This window comes from Cervus elaphus, chromosome 20 (genome assembly GCF_910594005.1).
Source record: "Cervus elaphus chromosome 20, mCerEla1.1, whole genome shotgun sequence".
In the NCBI taxonomy this organism is placed as follows: domain Eukaryota; kingdom Metazoa; phylum Chordata; class Mammalia; order Artiodactyla; family Cervidae; genus Cervus; species Cervus elaphus.
In genome coordinates, this window is record NC_057834.1 from 114,705,700 (window position 1) to 114,725,672 (window position 19,973).

Below are 19,973 nucleotides of genomic sequence, written 5' to 3' on the forward strand. Positions count from 1 at the left end.
GGGCTGTCAGGACATGGATGGTGGGAAGGTGAGTGAAAGGGACGGGGTGGAGAAGCTCAGAAGAGCTCCAAGATGAGTCTGAGAGAGAAGTCCGACAACCAGAGGGGCTGTCTTTTGGGTGGCTCCTTGGGCCAGAGAGACAAACTGTAGATAAAGTCATAATGGAATGTAGGGAAAAAATGTTCTGATATCTGACTCTGTTGTCTAAGATTTTTTTCTTAAATTGATGTATAGTTAATTTATAACATTGTGTTAGTTTCAAGTGTACAGCAAAGTGATTCAGTTACATAAACATATAAATCACTTTGCTGACAAAGGTCTGTATAGTTAAAGCTATGGTTTTTCCAGTAGCCCTGGAGACATGTGAGAGTTGGATCATAAAGACAGCCAAGTGCCAAAGATTTGGTGCTTTCGAACTGTGGTGCTGGAGAAGACTCTTGAGAGTCCCTTGGACAGTAAGGAGATCAGACAAGTCAGTCCTAAAGGAAATCAACCCTGAATATTCATTGGAAGGACTGATGCTGAAGCTGAAACTCCAATATTTTGGCCACCTGATGTGTAGAGCTGACTCATTGGAAAATACTCTGTTGCTGGGAAAGATGGAGGGCACAAGGAGAAGGGGACGACAGAGGATGAGATGGTTGGATGGCATCACCTACTCAGTAGACATGAGTTTGAGCAAGCTCTGGGAGATAGTGAAGACATGGAAGCCTGGCAAGCTGTTGTTAATGGGGTCGCAGAGAGTTGGACATGACTGAGTGACTGAACAACAACAATAGACCTCTAAGATTTGAGAAGGGGGACGACTATGGGGAGGGATTATAATTCTAAACCAAACGTGGCAGCTGGTTCCTGTGACCTCAGGAAAGCTTGAAATGAAGTCCAGGTCTGTATGGAAGGATGGGATGCTATTTACCTGTTACACCTGCCTTCTCTGGCAATGCTGGGACTGTCTACTGACAAGGAAAGAACATTTTCTCACTCCAGGCTACTGCTGGTAATGGAGAGCCATTGGAAATGTTTTGTTTGTTTCATCAGGGTTGAAGGTAACATGATGACATATAGAACAATCACTCAACCTGCTGATGAAGACGGTAGATTGAAGAGTGGAGGCAGGGAGACCCACTGGGAGGCTGTTGCTTTTGTTCAAGCAAGAAGTGATGAGGCCTGAACCAGGATGAGAGCGATAGAGAGGAAGGGAAGGGATAGGATACCTTGAAGTGAAGTGAAGTGAAAGTCACTCAGTAGTGTCCGACTCTTTGCTACCCCAGGGACTGTAGCCTGCCGGGCTCCTCTGTCCATGGGATTTTCCCGGCAAGAATACTGGAGTGGGTTGCCATTCCCTTCTCCATGGGATACCTTTATGGAGGCGTTATTACCAGGCTGATGGGATATAGGGTCTGAAGGAGTGCATAGGGTATACAACAATGCCCAGGTTTCTGGCTTCGCTTCCACCTGTAGACAGCCATTCAGATCCTGCCTCTCTCCGTGGGCTTCTTTGAGTACGAAGTGATAAATGCACAAGCAAGAGCTTTAGAAATGGCAGAGTTACAAACCCGTCATCATCTACTTCATCAAAGCCCTTTGATCACCCTACTAAGTTCAGTCTATGGAACGAGGCGTGAGAATTAAGATAAATCACGATAGTCAACCAGGCATTGGGGATCTTCGGGTCCCCAACAAACCTCACATTCCCTACACCTGCCGGGAGCCGAGGGCCAGGGGAAAGCGGGCTCCGCCCCTGGGCGGGGCATGGGTGGGGCCTGGACTCGGCCGTAGCCCAGCCCAGCTGCAGCCCGAGCCTCTGCCCGAAGTCGCCGCGGAGGGGACCGGACCCGCCCCGCCCCGCCCCCCCACCTCCCTGCTCCGCGAACCCGCTGCGCCTTCTGCCGCCCGCCGCCAGGTCCAGCGGTTTCGCGGCGCTGCCAGGGAGCGAGCCGCTCGTCCTCACCCGGAGTCCCAGGTAAGGGGCGCGGCCCGGCAGCCCGCCTGGGGCGGATCTGGGACCGATCCCCCGAGCGGGGCGCGGAGGACAGTGAGCGGGCATTGAGGAGGAGCGCAGGGCAGCGGAAGGGGCCCCAAGAAGAAGGGGCCAGGGGCGGTCACTAAGGAGAGGTACCGCGGCAGTGAAGGGGCACGGAGCCTGGGAGGGGCCCTGAGGAGGGTCTACCCGGGCTTTGAGGGCCGCGAGGGGAGCCTCAAAGGCAGGAGCAGCGGGATCGGAGGAACAAGAAAGAGGACGCCGGGGCTGGGGAGAGGGCTGAGCGGCAGCTGGAGCGCAGCGAGGGCCGGTTGAGGGGGAACCTGGGCGGAAGGGGATGGAGGCGGGGGAGATGTCGGAAGGGAGCTGAGAGGGGCAGTGCGGGCGGAGGGCACCGAGCAGCCGAGGGGCGGGGAAAGGGGTGCTGAAGCGAAGAGATTAAGGAGAGCGAGGGAGGGGAGGCGTGGAAGTGAAGAGCTAAGGGGAGGAGACTGGGTGGTGGGGGTCGTTTTGAGATGGAGTGAGACGACGAGCGCTGGGCAGGAGCGGGGTGCTGGGCGGGGAGAGGGTAATGTGAGTGTGGTGTGGAGCGGAGCCCAGCTGGGTATAGGCAAGGTGGGTAACTGGAGTGGGGGCTTGGAGGTGGGAAACTAGGAAGAATGAGAAGGTGGGAGGCAGGGCTAGGTCTATCCAGGCTGCAGAGAATGCGGGTGGGGAGCTGGTGAAGGGAGAGTCCTGGCCTTGGATATGGGCTGTGGCAGCCTGAGAGTTCTGGCTAGAGGTGGGCTGTGGAGAGGCACTGCAATTTAGCAGGGGGTTGGGGGAGCTGTCCTGGAACTTGGAGAGTTTAGGGTTGTGGATGGGCTGGGTCTTGGTGCGGAGAAAGCCAGGTGTGGGTTGTGGTGTGAGAGTGGGAAGATGATGGGGGCCCAGAGTGGAGTCCGAGAGCATCCGAATGCTAGCCCTGTCTTAGCTCCTCACAAGCTGAGGAGGGGGCACAAGCACTGGACCCTATTACACTGCTACCTGGAACCAGAGACAAGAAAAGAATCATTGACAGGGAAATTCATCCACAGGCAGACTCTTGTTCTAGAGTCCAAGTGTAGGAAGAGATTTTTAGGGAGGGCAAGGTGGCAGCCTCTGGCAGCTAGTAGAGGTGCGGAGGGGAGTGAGAGGAGGACAGGGACATCTATCTCAACTGCATGGAATCCAGATGGAAAAGGGTAGGGGATAGTAAAAGGAGCTGGATGTGTGTGTGTGCACAGGTGTGTGCCCACCTGTTCTACTCTTATAAACGGAGGAAGACAATGGAAGTCTGTGAAAAGCCGCCTATGGTATAAGGAAGCCCTGGTGCTGTGTTGTTGCTGTTTAGTTGCTCAGTTGAGTCGGATTCTTCGTGACCCTGTGAACTGCAGCCTACCAAGTTCCTCTGTCCATAGGATTTACCAGGCAAGAATACTGGAGTGGGTTGCCATTTCCTCCTCCAGGGGATCTTCCCAAGCCAGGGATGGAACTCATGTCTCTGTATTGGCAGGAGGATTCTTTACCACTGAGCCACCGGGGAAGCCCCTGGTGCTTGTTTGCGGGAGCAAAGACATTCTGCTGGAGGATGGTGGGTCAGGGAAGACTTTCTGGTCATGAAGGATTTAGCTAGCAGCAGAGGAAAGTATGTGCCAATCAGAGGAAACAGTATGGAAGAAGGCAAAAATCTAAAATGATCTACAGCCCAATAAATAAATCTCCAGTTTCTTAGGGATTATGATGTGAAGGGAGGCACCAGTAACCTGTAGAGGATGTTTGAAAAGGTTTTCCCTCTAAGCTGGAATTCCTGTGGTTTCTCTTCATCTCCCCAGAGCACAGGGGAGACGGCACACAGTAGGTGCTCAGTGAATGTTGATTGAATGAATAATTGAGCTGTGGTTTTGCTCTTGCCTCGACTTCCTCACCTACTCCCAAGAATTGTTGTGAGAATCAAATATAATTTGGGTAAAAGAGCTTCATAAACTGTAAAGCACTGTATAGAAGAGAGAGGCCACTGACGTTATTATGCAGGTTTGCCTACGTTATGATGGTGGTCATATCAGCCGCTATCTCTTTCTAGCCTGGAGAAGGAAGTGAATAGTTATCAAGCATCTATCGTATGCAAGGCAGAATACAATGAAAACGCCTGGTAGAGTGCCTGGCATTTAGCAGTAGGTGCTCACTAAATGATAGCTATTACAATATTGTTTCTGTGGCTCTAAGAGATCAGGGGAAATAATGAGGAGCTGGGCTGGGCTGGGCTGGTGGTGGGGAATGGTTTCAAGAAAGGTTGAATCAGAAAAAAGAGTAGAGTATGGCTTTAGGGAGGAGATTGTGTATAGCAGGGTGAAGTTCAATTATCTAACTCCCTCTTTAACCTCATGGATAAATCTTCCCAATAGGAAGACAGAATTACATTTACTGTGTCACATAGCAGAATATCTGTATGCTTTACCAACATTGTGAGTGAACTGAAAGTATTAGTTGCTCAGTTGTGTTGGACTGTTTGCAACCTTGGACTGTAGCCCGCCAGGCTCCTCTGTCCATGGAATTCTCCAGGCAAGAGTACTGAACTGGGTAGCCATTCCCTTCTCCAGGAGATCTTCCCAACCCAGGGACTGAACCTGGGTCTCCCCCATTGCAGGCAGATTCTTTACCGTCTGAGCCACCAAGATTGACTGTAATCCTCCCAACAATGCTTATTTTACAAATGAGGAAACTGTCTTACTCAGGCAAAGTTTCTTGCCAAGGTCTCATAGCTGATAAATGCTAGGCCTGAAAACTGAATCTGGCCTGTTTGTTTGGAATCCCAAGCAATTTCCACTACCCAGGATGACTTGGTAGAAGAAAACATGAAGCACACAGACAAAAAAAATTTTTTTGGAAAGGAGTTATAAAGCACTGTCATATACTAGTTTTAATTCTTCCAGTAGTTTGCCCAGAAGTCATTTTATTAACTCATTTTATAGATAAGGAAACTGAGAGCCAGGGTGTGATCTGCCTGAGGTTACACAATTGCTTAGAGAGCCAGGGCTCAGTCCAGCTGTCTCTGACTTAATCCTGTGCTCTTTCCATCAAAGGGAATTTCCTCTGTGTACCTCTCCGCTATGTGTATTCAGTTGATCTCTTGCTGCATTTAAAGGCTGTCTCCTCTCCTTCCCCCTTTCATGGCTGAAGTTGGCCTCGTCCTTAGTCAATCAGACTCAAAGTGTTATTTTTCACGCCAGTTCTCCTAGGAGCCATTTCATTCTTCTCCCAGCCTGGAACCAGAGATGACTTCCTGGCTGGTCCCTGGGCCTTCATCTGTATTGCTTGTCACGAAGAGCAGGAGCTACACAGCTCTATCATTTATGTGACTGTCACAAAAGAGAGGGAAGATCTGATTGATGCTTATCTGACAAATGCAGTTCTGCATTGACCTGTCTGCTCAGATCTGCCTCAGGCAGTTGCCTGCTGGGGTGGTTTTTACCTCTCTTTTGAATGTCTGTGTAGCCCCTGCCTTCCTTTTGAAAAGATCTTAGGGGCTCCCATCTGAACCTATTTTCCAACTGAACTTCTCAGCTCTCTGCCTCTCCCTGTTCTCACACTATCTTCTGGGAAAGCTACACTGTGTGCACATAAACAGAGGTTGACAGTACAGCATGGCAAATGCTAGGAAAGAGATCTCAGGGTGCTGGGGATGTTTTTCTTTTCTTTTTTAAATTATGTCTGTTTATTTTTAATTGATTGATGATGGCTTTACAAGACTGGTTTTGATATCTGCCATTATGGAGATGCTTTTCTATTCACCCTGAAATTGTTGTGGGCTTTCCCAGTGGCTCAGTGATAAAGAATCCGCCTGCAATGCAGGAGTTGCAGGAGACGCAAGTTCGATCCATGGGTCAGGAAGATCCCCTGGAGGAGGGCATGGCAACCCACTCCAGTATTCTTGCCGGGGGGAAAAAACCTCATGGACAGAGGAGCCTGGCAGGCTACAGTTCATGGGGTCACAAAGAGTCGGACAGAACTGAGCACGTACACAGTAAAATTGATGTGGTTATTATTTTCTTTAAGCCCAGTCCAATCTGAAAGTCATCAGATGACAGAAGTTCTAGTAATGATGCTCCAACTGACTTGTTGTGTGACCTTTGACAAGTCAGTTCTCTTTGTGGAGCCTTGATTATTTTTCCCCTGAAAATGAGGAGAGTGTATCAGACCAGGAACTGAAACTATTTTTTACTCTTGGCTCACACCTATGGCAGGCATAGCTAATAAAGGCAGACACTTTACCTACTAATTCTACACAGGGCTATTGTAGTTTTTTTCCATACACTGTACGTATGAAGCACCATTATATACGTTTTCTTATTTAAAAATCATAGCAGCCTTCTGCAGTAGGTAATGTGATCGCATCATAGATGAGGACACTGAAGCTCAGAGTTTAGGTTACTTGTCCAATTTCATACACTGAGTTACTGTGAAAGCTGGGATCAAGAGCCAGACTTTTTTGTTATGATAAAGTTGCCACTCTAAAATCTCTTCTAATTCTAGAAATCTAAGAGTGCAAGCAGCTGCATCAAAAAAAGAAGACCAATAATACAACATTTACATCAAAATTTGGCACACAGCAAATGCTCAATAAATGTTTATTGAAAGGAGTAACATGCCCAAGGATTTAATCTAGGTTCAGTGTTGACAGGGTGTAAGGATAAATAAAACTCAGCTGAATCCAGAAGGAGAGATAGACAGTTAATTGTCAAATAAGCTCAAATTATGGAGCCCAGATCAGGGAGGGGGCACTTGACTACAGAAGTGAATTAAAGAAACCAGTGAATTAATATTTATTGAGTACCTCCCATTGGTCAAGAAACCACACCAGCTTATTTACATATGATAAATGCTCACTCTGTTGGTACCATCGCTTACTGAAGTAGGTGGTATTTTCTTGGTTTCAAGGTAAAAATACTGTGACTTAGAGAGCTGATATAACTCACCCAATAATTCAGCTGAGGAATAGAGCAGGGATTTTTACTTTTCCCTTATTACAGCATAAAGTGAAGTTGCTCAGTCATGTCTGACTCTTTGTGACCCTGTGGACTGTAGCCTACCAGGTTCCTTCGTCCATGGGATTTTCCAGGCAAGAATACTGGAGTGGGTTGCCATTTCCTTCTCCAGGAGATCTTCCTCTCTCCCGACCCAGGGATTGAACTAGGGTCTCCCGCGTTGTAGGCAGGCGCTTTACCATCTGAGCCACCAGGGAAGTCCTTATTATACCCTGGTACTAATCTAATCTCAGCTGTTAGCTGTGCTGCTGCTACTGCTGCTAAGTCGCTTCAGTCGTGACCAACTCTGTGCGACCCCATAGACGGCAGCCCACCAGGCTCCCCCGTCCCTGGGATTCTCCAGGCAAGAACACTGGAGTGGGGTGCCATTTCCTTCTCCAGTGCATGAAAGTGAAAAGTGAAAGTGAAGTCGCTCAGTCGAGTCTGACTCTCAGTGACCCCACGGACTGCAGCCCACCAGGCTCCTCCATCCATGGGATTTTCCAGGCAAGAGTACTGGAGTGGAGTGCCATTGCCTTCTCCGTGTTAGCTGTGAGTCCTGAGCAGATCCTCACAATTTCTGGCTCTTAGTTCCTTTCTTGCTCCAATAGGAATAGTAATCACTGCCCTTCCAATTTAATCCTTCAGGTCTACTTATAGGGTAAAATAAGATAATGGAAATGACTAAGGATCAAATCTGTGTTTTAATAAAGTTATTCTTTGATCAGGAGTTCCACTTCTAGAGATCTCTCCTAAGGAAATAAATTGTTGTGTTGTTCAGTTGCTAAGTCATGTCTGACTCTCTGCTACTTCGTGGACTGCAGCACACCATGCTTCTCTGTCCCCCACTATCTCCCAGAGTCTGCTTAAATTCATATCTGTTGAGTTGGTGGTACTATCTAACCATCTCATCCTCTGTCATCCCCTTCTGCTTTTGCCTTAAATCTTTCCTAGCATCAGAATCTTTTCTAGTGAGTCAGCTCTTCCCATTAGGAATCCAAAGTATCAGAGCTTCAGCTTCAGCATCAGTCCTTCCAGTGAATATTCAGGTTTGATTTCCTTTAGGATTGACTGGCTTGATCTCCTTGCTATCCAAGGGACTCTCAAGAGTCTTTTCCAGCACTACAGTTCAAAAGCATCAATTCTTTGGTGCTAAGCCTTCTTTATGGTCTAACTCTCACATCTGTACATGACTACTGAAAAAACCATAGCTTTGCCTATACAGATCTTTGTTGGCAAAGTGATGTCTCTGCTTTTTAATATACTGTCTAGTTTTATTATAGCTTTCTTTCCAAGGAGCACGCATCTCTTAATTTCATCCTGTCATCACTGTCTGCAGTGATTTTGGAGTCCAGAAAAATAAAATTTGTCACTGCTTCTACTTTTCCCCTTCTATTTGCCATGAAGTGATGGAACTGGATGCCATGATCTTAGTTTTTTGAATGTTGAGTTTTAAGACAGCTTTTTCACTGTCCTCTTTCACCCTCATCAAAAGGCTCTTTAGTTCCTTTTCACTTTCTGCCATTAGAGTGGTATCATGTGCATATCTGAGGTTGTTGCTGTTTCTCCCGGCAGTCTTGATTCCAGCTTGTGATTCATCCAGCCCAGCATTTTGCATGATGTACTCTGTATGTAAGCTAAATAAGCAGGGTAACAATATATAGCCTTACTGTACTCCTTTCTCAATTTTGAACCAGTCAGTATTTCCATGTCTGGTTCTAACTGTTTCTTGACCCACAAACAAGTTTCTCAGGAGACAGATAAGGTGGTCTGGTATTCCCATCTCTTTAAGAATTTTCCACAGTTTGTTGTGATCCACACAGTCAAAGGCTTTAACACAGTCTTAATGAAGCAGAAGTAGATGTTTTTCTGGAATTCCCTTGTTTTCTCCGTGAAGCAATGAATGTTGGGAATTTGATCTCTGGTTCTTCTGCCTCTTTGAAACCCAACTTGTACATCTGGAAGTTCTCCATTCATGTAGTGCTGAAGCCTAGCTTGAAGGATTTTGAGCATAACCTTGCTAGCATGTGAAATGAGAGTAATTGTATGGTAGTTTAAACATTCTTTGGAATTGCCCTTCTTTGGGATTGAAATGAAACCTGACTTTTTCCAGTACTGTGGCCACTGCTGAGTTTTCCAAATTTGCTGACATATTGAGTACAGCGCTTTAACAGTATCATTACTTAGGACTTTAAAAAGCTCAGCTGGAATTCCATCACCTCCACTAACTTTGTTCATTGTAATGCTTCTTAAGACCCACTTGACTTCACATTTCAGGGTATCTGGATCTAAGTGAGTGATATCTACACCATCATGGTTATCTGGGTCATTAAGACCTTTCTTGTATAGTTCTTCCATGTACTTTTGCCACCTCTTCTTGTGACAGTGACCAAAACCATCTCAAAGAAAAAGAAATGCAAACAGGCAAGTGGTTGTCTGAAGATGCTTTACTAGTAGATGAGGAAAGAAGAGAGGTGGAAGGCAAAGGAGAAAAGGAAAGATATGCCCAACTGAATGCAGAGTTCCAGAGTATAGCAGAGTATAACTTTTCAATAAACACTGCTGAGAAATAAGAGGAGAATGATACAATGGGAAAGACTAGAGATCTCTTCAAGAAAATTCAAGATATCAAAGGAACATTTCATGCAAGGATTGGCATAATAAAGAAATAAATAGGAAAGAGAACAAATATTTATGTAAAGAAATGGTCACTCTAACTTAATTATAATAATTGAGACCAGAAAAATAAATATACAACTTTAAAGAATTGGTCATGTGGTACAACCACAGGGTGAAATAAGGGGTAGTCAATTGAAATGATATTTACAAGGAATTTTTAAAGTCTCAGTAAGATGTTTATGATATAATGTTAAGTGAAAAGGAGTAGGATACAAAACTAAAGATCTCAGCTACTAAAATACACATGGAAGATATAGACTCGAGAGTATGGTATGCTACCATTTATATATATATATATGTAAATATATATAAAGTATGAACAGACTTCTATGCTTATATATGCTATATAAGACTACCTTTGAAGGATACACAAATTGTTAACATGTTTGCTTCTGGGGAGAGGAACTAGAGATTGGGAATCAGGGGTGGAAGCAACACTTACTTTTCACTGTAAACCTTTAGGTTCCATATTACTTACTTTTTATGCTAAAAGTTAAGAAAATAATGCAAATGACAAATAGTGATAAAATAATAGTAATTTTACTATTTGATAACTTGCAAATAGTAAAATTTGAATTATTTTTAGTGTAATATAAATGTTTCAATATATATTATTTATATATATAAAGAGCAATGCATACACTGGCTTATTATAAAAGTGTAAAAGGATACAACTTAGGAACACCAAGTGGAAGAGATGCATAGGACAGGGTATGGGGAAAGGGAGGTCTTGGAGCTTCCATGGCCTCTCCAGGTGTACCACCCTTCCAACACATCAATGTCATCACCAGCCTGGAAGATCTCCACATCCATTTGGTTAGGGTTGTTTATGAAGACTCATTCCTGTAGGCATGATTGATTAAGTCGTTGGCTTTTAGTCATCAACTTAATTTCCCACCCTTCTCGTCTCCCCAGAGGTTAGCAGGTGATGCTGAAAGTGCCAGTCCTTTAATATGTGGTTGGCTCCTCTGGCAACAAGCCCCTACTCTGAGGTTGTCCTGGAGCCCCAGGCACCAGTCATCTCATTAGCATACAACAAGACACTTTATCACTTGCACTTCCAGACATTCCAAAGGTTTTAGGAGCTCTGCCTGGAACCAGGTACCCAGACCAAATACGTATCTTTTATTATATCACAGTGCTCAATAAATGGTAACTGTTACATGTTTATTGTCACCACCATGTCCCTCATGGAAAATAACGAGTACTTAACAAGTATTTACTGATAATATTAAGGCCCAGGTATACCACAATATATATACCGTTTAAATTAAATAATAAGATATAATTTCAAAATAGATGGCACTCTGGTGTGTGAAAAAATAAAGGAGGAAATGTACTTCAAATATTAATGATGGCAGTTTCTGAATGGATGGGGTGTCTAGTAATTTAATATTTTTCTTCTTTATAGTCTTGTGTTTTTCCCTAACATTTAATAATGGATATATACTTTCAAAGGCGAAATTTTGTCTTGAAAACAAAGAAAGATGACCAGTAGCAGAGCAGAGGATGGTGTGAGGTCATTGTGATTGCTTCCCTTGTCTTAGATAGAAAAAAGCATAATTCCTTTGACTTGCCAGTTCTTGAAATGGGCTCTGCATCTTGTACAATGAAAAACTGAAAAGTTTGAGCTATGAGACAGTTGGATCACGCCAATTGTTCACCTCCAATCTCACCGTCTTCTTTCATGTAAATGCTATGTCTGAGTCTCCAACTGTCCTGGGCATGTTCCACACCTACCTAGTGAGCTTGCCAAGGGGTAGGCTGATACAGGGGTGGGTGTGTAGGTCCTAATAAAGCCTTGAGAGCTGGGAGAAAAAGAGAAGGAAGAGCAGAGGCCTGCTCACCAGAGAAGGAAGGCTGGTGGTGGCCTATTTCAGGATGTATTATTAAGGGCTGCTAATAATTCTACATATTCATCTGGCTTTTCTTCAGATGAGCTTTTCACCTTCTCCATTTGTCAGCATCTTATCTTTATAGCTCACCTGAGAGGCCCAGAGAGATAAATCCATCTTTCTTTTCCTTTGAGGAAAACAGCAGGAATTCCTAAAGAGGATGACACTCTGGACATCTTATGTCAGGGCTGTCCTTCCACCCTCCTCTTGACTACACACCCCGCCCACCTGAGTACCCAGTGTTAAGTAGGAGTGATGGCAGGTGGAGAAGTAGGGTCCCTGCAGAAAAAGAAATAAAAAAGCAAGTAAGACTGTGGGGCCGAGTGCTTGATTATGGATGGCATTCAGACTCAAGTCATTCTAGAAAAGGAGAGGATAGTGGCAGGACTGTGAGTGCTGAGGTCTCAGGGAAGGTCTGGCACATAATAAATACTTGCCAGATGAATGAATGAACAAATGAACAGGTAAATAAATGAAGGAGCTAGGCTGTGAAGGATTTGGGATAATAATAACTTATATTCACACTTGTTGGGGTTTACCAGCTTATTAAGATCTTACTCTTTGTTATCTCATTTGAGTCCTGTAATAGCCCTGTGAGAAAAGCAGGGCAGAAATTGTTCTTCCCATTTTTCAGATTATGAGATTGGGCCCCAGAGTGGTGATGTGACTTTTATTAATTCAGTATACATTTACTGGATGCTGATTACATACTAGGACTTGTGCTGAAACTAGAGAAATACATTAAGAAAGGAAATACATTAGGTCCAAGATGCTTGGTCTAAAGGTGAAGCTGGAATAGTAAACAGTTCTGAAATGATACAAGTGCTATTGAAGCGCACTGGGAGCCTGGGGCCAGGACTGCATGCCTGTGCCCTGCCCAGGGGAGGTGAAACTTCACATGGATCTGCAAGGTTGAATAGGAGCTTATTTGAAAGAGAAGAGTATTGTGGGCAGAAAGAATACATAGCTAAAGGGACAGAAGCAAGAAATAACAGCATATTTGGAGAGGAGTATAATTTGGTATGGGCTTCCCTGGTGGCTCAGTGATAAAGAATCCACCTTCCAATGCAGGAGACACGGGTTTGATCCCTGGGTTGGGAAGATCCCCTGGAGAAGGAAATGACAATCCACTCCAGTATTCTTGCCTGGGAAATCCCATGGACAGAGGAGCCTAGTAGGCTATAGTCCATGGGGTTGCAAAAGAGTTGGACATGATTTAGCAACTAAACCACAACAACAACAGCATAATTCTATAAAAAGTAGCACAGATTGGTAGGGAGAAGCCTTCAGTTCAGTTCAGTTCAGTTCAGTTCAGTCGCTCAGTCGTGTCTGACTCTTTGTGACCCCATGAATCACAGCACGCCAGGCCTCCCTGTCCATTGCCAACTCCTGGAGTCTACCCAAACCCATGTCCATCAAGTCGGTGATGCCATCCAGCCATCTCATCCTGTCGCCCCCTTCTCCTGCCCCCCAATCCTTCCCAGCATTAGGGTCTTTTCTAATGAGTCAACTCTTCACATGAGGTGGCCAAAGTATTGGAGTTTCAGCTTCAACATCAGTCCTTCCAATGAACACCCAGGACTGATCTCCTTTAGGATGGACTGGTTGGATCTCCTTGCAGTCCAAGGGACTCTCAAGAGTCTTCTCCAATACCACAGTTCAAAAGCATCCATTCTTTGGTGCTCAGCTTTCTTCACAGTCCAACTCTCACATCCATACACGACCACTGGAAAAACCATAGCCTTGACTAGACGGACCTTTGTTGGCAAAGTAATGTCTCTGCTTTTAAATATGCTACCGAGGTTGGTCATAACTTTCCTTCCAAGGAGTAAGCATCTTTTAATTTCATGGCTGGAATCACCATCTGCAGTGATTTTGGAGCCCCAGAAAATAAAGTCTGACACTGTCTCCACTGTTTCCCTGTCTATTTGCCATGAAGTGATGGGACCAGATGCCATGATCTTAGTTTTCTGAATGTTGAGCTTTAAGCCAACTTTTTCACTCTCCTCTTTCACTTTCATCAAGAGGCTTTTTAGTTCCTCTTCACTTTCTGCCATAAGGGTGGTGTCGTCTGCATATCTGAGGTTATTGATATTTCTCCCGGAAATCTTGATTCCAGCTTGTGCTTCTTCCAGCCCAGCGTGGGAAGGTAAAATTTAGAAAATTTATTCTTTGGTTAGGTGGTTCTTTGTCAAGTTGAACAGTTTGGGCTTGATCTTTAGAACTATAGGGAGCCATAAATGTTTTTGAAACAGGAGAATGAGAGCCGTGTGTTGGCTTTTCCTGGAATGTTCAAACATTTGCTGTCTTGACCTTCCTCCCTCCAACCACTCCCAAACTCAGCTCAGGAGCTGTCTCCTAGAGGAGCCTCTCCTTGACCACCATGTCTTCAGGCTGGGTTAGGTGCTTCTGATGAGCTTCCTCAGCCACGGCTTCCCTCTGTCTTATCACTTATCCATCCACTGCTTTGTTACTCTGAGTTTTTTACTCTAATCTGCAGCCGCTCAGAGGTCAGACACCATGTCTGATTCATATTTGCATTCTTTGTGCCTAGCACAGGACTTGACTCAGAACAGTGTACTCAGTAAATATTTGCTGAAGGAATATTTGGGAGGAGCTGGTTCCACCCCAATCCTGAGATGACATTTGGGGCAGATTCAGTGCGGGGGTGATTCTGAGTAGTGTATTTCTTCAGTGATGCTGGGGTGGGGAGTGAGTGTGTGAATGGGTGTGTGACCATTAAAAGTTAGGTGACTCAGTGTGAGACTGGAGATGTGTTCCTGAGTGACCACAGGTCTCTCCTGCAGATGGCTTCAGTGACCGATGGTAAAGCCGGAGTCAAAGATGCTTCTGACCAGAATTTTGACTACATGTTCAAACTGCTCATCATTGGCAACAGCAGTGTCGGCAAAACTTCCTTCCTCTTCCGCTATGCTGATGACACCTTCACCCCAGCCTTCGTCAGTACCGTGGGCATCGACTTTAAGGTGAAGACTGTCTACCGCCACGAGAAGCGAGTGAAGCTGCAGATTTGGGTGAGTCCTGGGCATCTTGGGCAGAAGTGTCCCGAGAGCTGACTCGCTTGCTAGTACAAAGGCTGGGCAGTGGGGCCAGTTTAGAACTTTGCTGGGGTTTATGACATTAGACCCCAGTGCTATTGCATGTCTGGACCCTGGACTGCCCCTTGCTGATTTTATACATTTGCTCTCATCTGGGGACTCAGTTGCTTCTGCTGCTTAACCGTCCAAAAGGTTTTATCCTGGATTATACAGATGAGTGACCAAGAGTCTGGGCTTCGGAGTTATAGGCCTGGATTCAGATTTCAGTTTTGCCAGTTATTAGTCATAGAACCTGGACTAAGTTACTTAACCTCTCTAGGTCAAGTGTTCCTCTTTGGGGATTATAATGACATCTATATCATAGGGTTGGTGAGTGCTTAGGATAGTTCCTGGAATGTAATAAATGTACAGTAAATATTAGCTACTATGTCCATAGTCTATCACTGTGTAATCACCTTAAAACTTGATGGCTTAAAACAACAATAATTCATTAACACACAGTTCTATGGATCAAATATTTGGGAGTGGCTTGGTTTCTGGCTTGTGATCTATTATGAGGTTGCTGGCAGATGTTGGTTTGGGTTGCAGTCATCTGAAGGCTTGAGTGGACCTGGAGGATTCCTTTCCAAGGTGGCTTACTCATGTGTCTGGCACTGACTTTAGTAGGAGACCTTTGTCCCTTCCTACATGGCTCTCTTCATACAATGTCTTAATGACATGGAGCTAGCTTGTCCTAAGGGGAGCGATCCAAGAAACCAAACCGGAAGTGGTGATGTCTCTAATTAGAGTATGCTATAGGTCGCTAATTCAATGTAGAAGGAAACTCTACAAAGGTATGAGTCCTGGGAGGTGAGGATTATTGGGGACCATCTTGGAAACTGGCTATCACAGCTACTATTATTGGTATTTACCAGTGTACTAATAAAATATATACATATTTGAGATGATAATAGCAACATGTACATCATATACTTTTTGATAATGAATTAGAGTTGAGATTGGAAATTTAAAAAACCTGTGATTTAAAGTATTCAAAACGTATTATTTATTATCAGTCCACTCAACATTAATACATTGTGCATATATGTTATTAGTATAATCTGTATACAGTGCTTTTTGTTTTACAATTTTTTTCCACATATTAATATTATCTCACAACCCCATGGGACAGATATTCAGAGCATAATTAATTTACCTTAAGTTGACCACACAGCTACAAAGTGAGATTCCAACTCAGATCTTCTGATTCTAAAGTATGAGTTTTTTTTCTCTGCACTGTGTCCATTAGGTATTATAGAGCCCATGTTTCCATTTGTGGTCATATTAAGTATTAATTTATGTAGAGATAAAAGTTTATTTTGTTTATTTATTCTCTATTAAAAGCATCAAGGAATCATAAGCCACTGGAAATGGGAGAAACTATGCGGACCATTTAGTTCTTTGGTTCTAGAAGCGTGGTGTCCAGATCAACAGCATCAGCACCATTAGGAATTTGTTAGAGATTAAGAGTCTCAGGTCCCTCCTCACACCCAGAGAATCAGAAACTCTGGGGTATAGCCCAATAATGTGCTATAACAAACCATCCGGGTGTCTTGAGGTAGGCTAATGGCTCAGACGGTAAAGCGTCTGTCTGCAATGCAGAGACCCGGGTTCGATCCCTGGGTTGGGAAGATCCCCTGGAGAAGGAAATGGCAGCCTTCTCCAGTATTCTTGCCTGGAAGATCCCAAGGACCACAGAGCCTGGTAGGCTACCGTCCATTGGGTCGCAGAGTCGGACACGACTGAGCAACTTCAATTTCAATTTCAAAATTGAAGAACCACTGATCTAGTTTAACTACCTCATGGTGAGGATCAGTCAGCATTTATTAAGTGCCTATTATGTGCCAGTGCTTCCATTTGTGTAGTCTGACATCCTCCCTGCAGCCAGTGCACAGAGGGGGCTGAAAGCACAGGATATTTGGGGCATGGTGAGCAATCCAGTGAAAATGGAGCAAGGCCGAGAAAGAGCCCGGAGGGGATGCTAAGAGAAATTTGCTGGAGAGGCTGTTGGGTGGCAGTTTGGGGGCTAGAGAGACCTTAGACAACAAATAAAAGGTTCTTGACATGGGCCAGAGGCTACATGCCTGATTATTCCTTAGGGAGCTGAAGAAACTTACTAGAGTTTATTATCTTTGAATACAAAATCAGTGTATACTAATATTTGCTATATGGATTTACACGGATGTCTTCATTTGATCTCCACATTAGACGGTCGTATATCCTGCACTCAGATACTCTTCAGGTAGAAGGAGACAAGTCTGCCCTTCTAAGGGATTGGCAGTAGCGGCTCCCTTGCTCTTTTATTCATTTTCAGCCCATTGTGAGCTTTTGCAGTTTTCCTGTGCCTCATTAAGTGGGTTTATTGACTGTACTATCTATTTTTAACAAAATGAACCCCCATGATATATATGTAGCTTAAAAGAAACCCACAAAGAAGCTTCTGATTGAGGACTATACTAATTATAGTGAGCCTAAGTGAGCACAGAAAATGGCTAGACATGTTTCCCCAACACCTAGCATAAGTTCAATGTTAGCCATGTTTTGAGGTAAAATCAATGACAATCTAATATAATCTGACATAAGCACATTGCTTTTGCTAAAAAAGAGATTAGCAAAGGTTTTTGTGTGTGTTTATATGCATGTGTACTTTCTGTAGCAGAAAATAAACATTTCTGTACTGTTCATAAATGCTTTAAAATGTAAGCATTTGAATATTTCCTTTGTCATTGTAATATATTTTAATATCTTTTGTGTACCGAAGCAGGCAGATATATAGGCTTTGGTAAGTCACTCCACTTCTGTGAGTAGATAATATCCTCAACTGTAAAGGTCTCATAGGTTTGTTGAGGGGAAGCCACACGTGATAACATAGTATTGTGCCTGGCACATATTAAGAATACAATAAAAGTTAAGTCCTGTCCTCTCTCTGCTCCTGACCCTCATGCAGACAGTGACTGACTTCTCTCCCAAGGCTTCCCACCTGTGGTTCCAGAAGTGCTGGAATGGCATCCAGGGATTCATTAACACTGTATGAAGCGTTCAATTAAATTTCTCAAGCTCATTCAGTCTCTCCCAGGGGATTTCAAAAAAGCCATTGTCAGGGTGGAAGGTGGAGAGGGAAGAAGAGGAGGTTCATATTGCTGAGCAGGACCATTCACAAAAGGAGTTTCTATCATCTCTGGGGGATCATGAGGGTACTGGTGGTGCTTTGTTTCCCAGCGTCCCTTGCCATATAAGTCCTTGAGAGCCCCTTCTGTGTCCGGAAAGGTTAATTTTTGTGGACTAGAGAAAATAATCTGACTGGGGAGGTAAAGGTAGGGGAGAAATCTCATTAATAGAGGGTGAGAGCATGCACAGGTGTGGAAGGAGGAGAGAGAATTGGTAACTACACAGCAACAGACCTGACTAGAGGCCACTTATTGCTTGGGTGCTGGTTGCCAAGCAACCCCCCGGGACTTGTGGGAAGAGAATAGTGGGAATTGGCTTTCCACTACCTCCACGTGGGACCCATTGTGAGGGCTATTGGGTCTGAGGGAAGGGAAGAATCCAGGGTTCTGTGGGATGATGGAGCCAACCCAGGAATCCTGGGTTTTAGTCCTGGCTCTGCCCTGCAGTGTGGTCATCGTGTGATCTGGAGTAACTCTTCCCCTCCATGGGCCTGTTTCCCCAAAGATCAAAAGGAGAAAATAATCCTCTCTCGTCTTGCCTCGTGGGATGTTGTGAAGTTCAAGGGAAGACATGGAAAGGAAAGTCCAAGGAGAATTATGAAGCTTTGAGTAGATCGGGATTATGGATATTGTCAGCCATGTGAATTCTTTCTGTATGTGCTTTAAATCATTCTTTGTGTCTTCACATCTTCCCTCTGACCCAAGGAGGTAGTCATCTCCTTAAAGAATGGGTGGTTGAGCTTCCCTGGTGGCTCAGTGGTAAAGAATCCATCTGCCAGTGCAGGAAGATATGGGTTTGATCTCTGATCCGGGAAGATCTCACAAGCTACAGAGCAACTAAGCCTGTGCACCACAACTACTGAACCTGTGCTCAAGAGCCTGTGAGCCGCAAATGCTGAAGCCCACATGCCCTAGGGCCTCTGCTCTGCAACAAAAGAAGCCACTGCAGTGAGAAGCCCATGCACCACAACTTGAGAGTAGCCCCTGTTCATCACAACAGCTCATGCAGCAATAAAGACCCAGCACAGCCAAAAATAAATAAAATTATATATATATGCTTAGTTGCTCAGTTTTGTCTGACTCTTTGTGATCCCATGAACTTTAGCCGGCCAGGCTCCTCTGTCCATGGGGATTCTCCAGGCAAGAATACTGAAGTGAGTTGCCATGCCCTCCTCCAGGTGATCTTCCCAACCCAGGGATTGAACCCAGGTCTCTGCTTTGCAGGCAGATTCTTTACTGTCTGAGCCACCAGGCAGGTATATATATATCCCACCAATATAGGTGGTTGAGCCCAGAGATGTCAAATTACTTGTGCAGAGCCAAACAGTAAACTTCATTCTTTATTCATTCAGTAGACATTTATCTGGTACTCCCTCTGTGCTAGGCACTGTGCTAGCTGTGGGGAAATATTCTTCCTACCCTCTTGGAGTTTTCATTGAAGTGGGGGAGATAGACACTATCTCGTCTATCTGTTGTTGTTCAGCCGCTCAGTCCTGTCTGACTCCTTGCAACCCCGTGGATTGCAGCACGTCAGGCCTCCCTGTCCATCACCAACTCCCAGAGCTTGCTCAAACTCATGTCCATCGAGTTGGTGATGCCATCCAACCATCTCATCCTCTATCGTCCCCTTGTCCTCCTACCTTCAGTCTTTCCCAGCATCAGAGTCTTTTCCAATGAGTCAGCTCTTTGCATCAGGTGGCCAAAGTAGACACCAAGTATATGAATGAAAAATATCTAATTTCATCTGTGTTAAGGGCCATGAAGAAGAAAAATAATCAACTTATTTCAAACTCAAGCACTGAGGTGCTGAGCTCAGGAATCACTGAACTGTGACTTGGATCTCATCACCAGCTTGCAACTGGGGCTAAGGCTCAATTCTATTCACAATTTAAAAGGCCTGGTCTCTGTCAGGGGATGCAATGACAGGGGCCTCCACTGTGGAAGGCCAGGATGTCCTCTTTCTCACTCCCACTAGTGAGGCTTTTTTTTTGGTGACCTTCTTGTCAGGAAGACTTAAAAATAGGTGTGTCTTTTGTGTCTGGGATTACTTATTTAGAGACTGAGAAATGGACTGGCTGGCCCAACACTTTTCTGTCGAGAGTTCAAGAACT

At 44.7% G+C, this 19,973-nt stretch overlaps 1 protein-coding gene across 1 annotated transcript in view; it reads left to right on the plus strand.

Moving 5' to 3' along the window:
• Nucleotides 1-1,842: 1,842 nt before the first annotated feature.
• The window catches only part of RAB3B (RAB3B, member RAS oncogene family), a 75,776-nt gene continuing 57,645 nt past the window's right edge, over nucleotides 1,843-19,973 (plus strand). Inside the window, exons 1-2 of the mRNA XM_043877055.1 lie at nucleotides 1,843-1,963; nucleotides 14,405-14,632. Coding sequence (XP_043732990.1) covers nucleotides 14,405-14,632 — 228 coding nt within the window. The 5' untranslated portion in view covers nucleotides 1,843-1,963. The remainder of the gene's footprint in view (nucleotides 1,964-14,404; nucleotides 14,633-19,973) is intronic.